Raw genomic sequence first — 6,978 nt, 5'->3', positions numbered from 1 at the left:
AATCGGTAACTAGTAACGGTAACTTGTTACTTTTCCTACTCGGTAACGAGTAACTGTAACTTGTTACTTTTAAAAAGTAACTTTCCATTCCCTGTATAATAATAATATAATAATAATATAATAGTTGCAGACAAAGTAAATTTTCAATATATCATGCAGCGTATATAACCATGATGATATATAAATATCTTGTTTGCACATAAGTTATATTTTCCACAACAAAAAATCCAAAAAAACAGGAAGAATGAGAATCAGTGGTAGTTAATACGCAATCTTAAATCTTTATCTAGAAAACAGAATCTTTATTCTAAAAAAATAGTACGTTTCAGTTCACTTTGGAACCATCCTCAGCAATTTCAAAATATCAATCCCTTCATGTCCAAGAAAAAATCACCATCAGATTTGATGCTGTAATCCGAAGGCATAGAAGGAATTCATCTCGACATTGGATCAAACCAATTGCACTTTATATTCACTATATGTATAAAGAGTATCGAGTTAAAAAATGCATGTTGATCGCAGCTCGAACGAAACATGACTACATATATTTATATATTATATTTTCCAATTTGTATTTTATCTAATTGTAAATATGCACAAAGTGTGTGTGTGTAAAAATATATTCTACAAAAACATCTTTATTAATATCTTAATTTCTCACACTAAAATCATTACAATGTACATACGTCATAAATGCAACATTCTTAATCTTTATTTATTTCCTTAAGTCAATTTTCTTCATAAACCATTTTCTTCCGAAATAAGATGTGCAATATAATGTTTAATAAATCGTGCAGACGGATCGGTAACGTCCTCCACCCAGCGTGGCATCCAGAAGTAAGGTGTAAAACTTTCCGCTTGTCCCTCATAATGCGATTCAAAGACTTTTCTAATAAAAGCAAAAAGAATAATACATCATCCAGTTCAGTCGAATGACGGAAAAGTTTGCTCACTAGAAAGATATTTCTATTTTATTACCTGTAGTAGTACGCTTCCTTCGTTCTTGGAGTGCAATGGGGATACTTGATATGAGCATTCTCCAAGTCCTCATTTGAAACACGATCTTCTACGATTTCTTGGATTATTTGGAAAAGAGATTTCTTCATGGAAGCAACGCCGTCACTGAAAGCCTCTTTATGCCTCAAAAGTATATCGTTAGGCAGTAAACCAGTTTCGTGAAACGCAGATCTTAACAAATGCTTTTCAATCATTCCATCTGTGCACATAAAAAAAAATATCAAATAATATTATTATTATTAGTAGTATTTACCAAAATTTTCATTTATACACTAATAAATAATTTAATTTATAATATTTATCATTTGCAACAATAAGTCTATTCTTTTCAGCTAAACTTCTTGGACAATTCAACAGATTCAGCTTTAAAAAAAAAGAAAAAAATGAATAAGAAGTTTAGCTAAAAAGAATAGGCTTAATATTTAAGTCCATTAAATCTTTTACTGTATGGTTGTCTACTGCTAGGCTCCAACGATAAATAATAGTTGGTGAACTGAAGATCTAAAAACGGAACTCTGAGTTCCAAACTGAAGGCACTGGTTGTTCTATCTGCTCTCAAACCATCGTATAAATATATATCCTGTAATAATCTAATAGATTCGTTGTGTGCTTCTATTGCGTGAGGTGCATCTCTGAAGTAAATGTAACCTTGTGCCAACTCATCCGCACCTTCTCCACTAAAGATCACAGTTGTATCGGTATTCTGTTTTATGTATTTTGAAATGAGATACATCCTATAAGTAAAACATTGCAGTGTTATATACAACATGTTTCACCAACACAGCTTTGATTGTAAGTATAAAGCACCTCCAGAAAGTATAAACGTTTCATCTCAAAACGTTTTCTGTATCGAACGAAAAATAAATTATGGATGCTTTATATTTAAGACTGTAGTAGATTATTTTTTTTAGTCTAAAAAAGTAGTAAGAAAAGAAAAAAAGAATTACATGTCAAAATTATCTTTTCCTACGACTTTCAAATTTATAATATTAAATAATTTGGAAACTAAATTGCATGCTTAAATAAAGTACTTCACCCAATTGAAGCGCGAACAGTAGTAATGTCGTATGTTTCTAAAGAATATATGACATTGTCCAGTACGTTGATTACATCTTGCTGAGTAAAGATAATTTCATGATGCTCAGTTCCAATGTATTCTGCAACCTGTAACATAAGAAATTTCAGTCTTCATACGATTGTCGACGGAAAAAGCGAAAGAATCAAAGTATCAAAACTTCCACGAACCTCTCTAGCAGCGATGATATCTGGACTGTCACTCATACCTATCGCGAAGCTCTGTATCTTGTACGTTAAACCACATTTCATCGCTTTCTTTACCAATAAAGCAGCAATCAAGCTAGAATCTAATCCACCTGACAATAGACATCCTATTCGCCTATCAGCCATCAGTCGTTTCTTCACGGCTGCTGAAAGCAGCTTTCGGATGTTGCCAAGAACATCATTTGGATTCAAAGCTGTAATAGATAAAAATTTTCATATACTTTCGATATACATATTGCATATTAATTAGTAAATTTGTGTTAACGATAGATAAATTTGTTATACGATAACTGAATATCGATTATAATTTATCTCACCATTCCAAGAGATATATGGGGGGAACGAAGGTTTGTCGCCGGGCTCGAAATAACAGCGACTCTCCAGAAGCTTAGTTCGACCATCTTCCAAAATTTCATATTTCTCATAATGTCCTGGAGAAAATGGCTTTAGCGTCCACTTACTTTCTATGTATTTCGATATTGCCATCAGACCCTAAAATATTATCTTATAAATAATTATATGTAATTAGCGCACACACACACACACACAAGGAATTTTGTAATCAGGAAAGTATATTTTGTGCTAAAGAAACATAGAATCCTTGGTATCTACTAAAGCTTTTTGTTATTAGTTTTAAAAGTTTTAACATTTATAAAAAAAACCGTAATCCATGAACTTAGCATAAATATATAGCACAATAACACAGATCGACAATAATTTTGTTAACTGGATAATTGTTATGTGCTTTTTATGCTGATTTTGAAAAAAAAAATATGAAGTAAAATTTATCCTACAAACTCCAATTTTTTTGTAATCAACATATTTCTTTTTAAAAACTTACTAATTACAGCTTGTATGGAATCTTTTTCTCAATTAAAACGATTTACTTTGTAATTACTACATGAATAGAATAACTGTGAAAAATAAGATTGTGAAACATAAACTGATTTCAAATCATTATTTAAAAATTACAAAACTGTTCCAATTACAAGTCATCAGGATCCATATGTTCCAATTACGGATTAATCAGGAAAGAAATAATCTGTTATCAATGCACCTTGCTCTCTGAACAGATAGCCAGTTGTCCATCATCTGAGCATAATTTAAACAATGGTCTTACGCCGTACGGATCTCTGGCTATCAGTATCCTCCTCTTTAAGACATCCACCAGACAAAATGCAAATACACCATCCAATGATTGAGCAACACTATTACTACCAGCGCAGGCATACAAATGCATGATTACTTCCACGTCGCAGTCAGTAGAGTATTCGAATCGATGTTGTTGTTGTAACTGCAACAAGATTTTTACTAATAACAAAGAATATATACAGGGTGTCCCAACCTTTTTTGCCAATCACTTTTGTGTAGATAGAGCGAACTAAACTGAATCGAAAAGTCCTCTACCATTTTGCAATTTTCGCAATAGTTAACAAGATATTAATTACTAAAAATTGCAAAATATTGGTCTTGAATAATTTTTTACTCAAATACTATCAACTTTTCAGAAAAACTGTAAGAGACAAAAATTATTTATTTTTCTCTCATAAAGTTCTGAGAATTTTTTCAGAATTTTTTCAAAATTTTTTAATATCGTATTTTCTCATGTTGGTAAAAATAAGAAAATGCAGTACTAAAAAGTTGATAAAAAATTCTGAAAAAATTCTCAGAACTTTATGAGAGAAAAATAAATAATTTTTGTCTCTTACAGTTTTTCTGAAAAGTTGATAGTATTTGAGTAAAAAATTATTCAAGACCAATATTTTGCAATTTTTAGTAATTAATATCTTGTTAACTATTGCGAAAATTGCAAAATGGTAGAGGACTTTTCGACTCAGTTTAGTCCGCTCTATCTACACAAAAGTGATTGGCAAAAAAGGTCGGGACACTGTATAAATATCGCTCAAAATTTGCACAGCAAAACAATTTAATTATAAGAATAACCAATTAAAATTTCATGTCAATCACAATGGAATAGTTGACATGAAATTCTTTTCGATAGCCAACAGTATTTTATAATGTTAGGTAAAATAAACTGATTTAATTTATATTGAAAAAAACTCAACGAGTCGAAACGTCTATAGATTATTGATATAATGTTACCTTAGTGTTAAACAATTATTTCAAACATCATTGTATACGTTTAATTGGTCATTCTTGTAATTAAAAAACATTTTTACTAATAACACGAGGAAGATAGCAGAAAGAAGCTCTATATTTACTCTGTCATAATTATATATTTCTCCATTACATAGGAGAAATAAATGTGGATATTTATGGATTCTCATCGGCTGCATTCCGTGGAGACTATCGACGATGGCCAATCTATGAAATCCCAGATATCCATTCTGCAAAAAAAAAAGAAACATCAACAGAAAGAACTTGCATGACCTTGAAGTGTTCAAAACTTGATGATTGTTCTACAATGTGCTTTTTGTTTCCTGTTTCCTGCTATTGTCTCTTGTCTTTTTGATCAAGAAGACAAACAGTAAGAAACAGGAAACAAAAAGCACATTGTAGAACAGCCATGAGAGTTCGAAAAACGTACTTTGACTCTGTTATCGAACTCTATTTTAAATGCATCCGGGCCGCGATGAGAAATTTTGTCGAAGTTCTCACAGATGCAGGTCATGGATTGTTCGCCCAGCCCGAATAGTGCCCAGATTCCGCACATCTTGCTAAATGTCAGCTTCCTTTGATGCCACGTGCGTGCGACTCCAGCCAGTTACGTATCGCAAAAGCCAACTGTTCTACAATGTGATAGCAAGTCATAAGCCGTAAAGAATTGGTTAATTACAGTTAAATATGATACAAATGCTTTTGACTATTAATGGAACTCTTCGCGAGATATTTGTTTCTTCTTGAAAAAAGCGTGATGTCGCACGGTAACTTTAGTGACGTTCAGTATATTTGATAAAATAAAATTTTACAGATTACGAATTTTATTTTCTCGATGTATATATATATAACTTATTTTCTGTAAGCGTACAAAAACACTTTCACGTAGGGCATGCATGGACTATCATATGATTAACGATATGCTACTGTACTCCAATCTGCTGACCCGCTTTATATATGCTCCGAGCTCCGAACAATGTGACGTTGTAATCCATGTCGTCACTTCGTGGCGTTTCTGATGTAATAACGCCTCGTTGAGCGTCGTTTAACGGTGGGATGCCATAACAATCGATCGGTAATGTCTGACAGTAATAAGTTGGAGCCGTAACAAAGAAACTACTCGTATTTCCAAGTGATGATCTTTCAAGCGATCATCTTCCGCTCAAGTATCGCTTCCTATATTGATTAATATAATATGTTTATGTCTAATTTTATTAACGGGTATTTATGTGAACTTTATCTCGGTTTGATTTACTCCTTAAATAAAGATAAAAAGTAAACTAAGATTGATATATAAGTTAAATGTATATAATAGAGAATGTCTCAAAAGATTTCAAAGAAGAAATGAAAATAAGAACAGCCACGAGCCAACAAACAAATTTTAATATATAAATATAATAATCTTGATATTAAACATAAAAATAAAAGTAAAACAACATGAGAATATACCTAAAACTAACGTTCCGATCACCTTCGGGTCATTTTCAAAGTTCTAAATCCAAATGTATGTAAATAATGTGAGACAAAAATAAATTAATATAAGTAAGTAATCATAAAAATACGAAGCCGAAAAATAAGTTAAATGGATAATATCTAATCAGTTAAATGGATAATCTAATCAGTCGGGACAAAAGTTCATAGTGTTGTTTCATTTGTATCAAGTTGAACTGTTTTTTTTTTACCGACGGCCCTCGTTTCATAATTATTTTATAGAGCATATAGTTATCTTAAAATATTTTAGTAGACAAGGGGGTCGATTATATGTCTTGAAACGAGATGGAAATGACAAAAGTGAGCTAGAAAAATATTTACTAAATGTTGATCAATTAAATTATAAATATCCTAATAAGTATTAGCTTATTTTTGTAATTTTTACGTCGTTTAAAGATAACAATATAAACTTCCAAATCGGTACTTTCGAAAACTGATTTAAATTTGTATTAAAAAATCTGAGAAATTTTCTAAGAAAAATCATTTATTTTCAGAAATTCTGAACAATTATAAAATTTATGAAAAAAAAACCTCAAATAAATTTTCAAAAAATCTTTTCTTGAAGAATATATTAATGAATACGAAGAAAGAAGGTTTTTAATTTTCTTAGAAAAAAACCCAAATTACAGGATTATTACGTTACTGCGGCGTGTAATAATATAAATCGAATTCGAGAATTCAAATAATTCAAACGAACTCACTGTAGCGCTGAATTCCAGGAATACCGACGAGGGCCGTCGGTAAAACAGCGACGCGCTACGCCGATAAAACAGAACAACATCCGCGCGCGCGTACAGTGGCGCCACGCCGCCGCAGCGGCGACAGTGGCGGCGCAGTGCCTCGACCGCCAACCATCGTGGTTCGTCGGCACGCTTCCTCTCCTTTCCGGTCCTACCCCTTTCCGTTCGATTCTCACTCTCACCGACGCGGGACGTTAATCCCCTTACATACGGCACGGTGTGACAGTATTTCGCGCGTGCTCTCGGCCAGCGCGCAACCGGGGAGCTTTCAGCTAACTAACTGGCGTTCCATCGGTGATTCCGGATGCGGGTGCGCCGCTCGCGTCGGGTG

At 32.7% G+C, this 6,978-nt stretch overlaps 1 protein-coding gene across 1 annotated transcript; it reads right to left on the bottom strand.

Annotated features, from left to right (window-relative positions):
* Positions 1-738: 738 nt before the first annotated feature.
* On the bottom strand, positions 739-5,321 carry AsnS (asparagine synthetase). Its single transcript, XM_018517895.1, has 10 exons — positions 5,288-5,321; positions 4,847-5,048; positions 4,521-4,646; positions 3,356-3,592; positions 2,616-2,790; positions 2,263-2,492; positions 2,054-2,181; positions 1,462-1,751; positions 979-1,216; positions 739-889 (listed from the first exon to the last, which is right to left on the bottom strand). The coding sequence occupies exons 2-10, from the start codon at positions 4,970-4,972 to the stop codon at positions 739-741; spliced, it is 1,701 nt and encodes a 566-aa protein (XP_018373397.1). The 5' UTR covers positions 4,973-5,048; positions 5,288-5,321.
* Positions 5,322-6,978: the final 1,657 nt, after the last annotated feature.

Source organism: Trachymyrmex cornetzi, unplaced genomic scaffold (genome assembly GCF_001594075.2).
Source record: "Trachymyrmex cornetzi isolate Tcor2-1 unplaced genomic scaffold, Tcor1.1 scaffold73, whole genome shotgun sequence".
NCBI lineage: Eukaryota > Metazoa > Arthropoda > Insecta > Hymenoptera > Formicidae > Trachymyrmex > Trachymyrmex cornetzi.
Note: the sequence above shows the minus strand (reverse complement) of the source record. Positions and strands in the feature narration are given on the sequence as shown.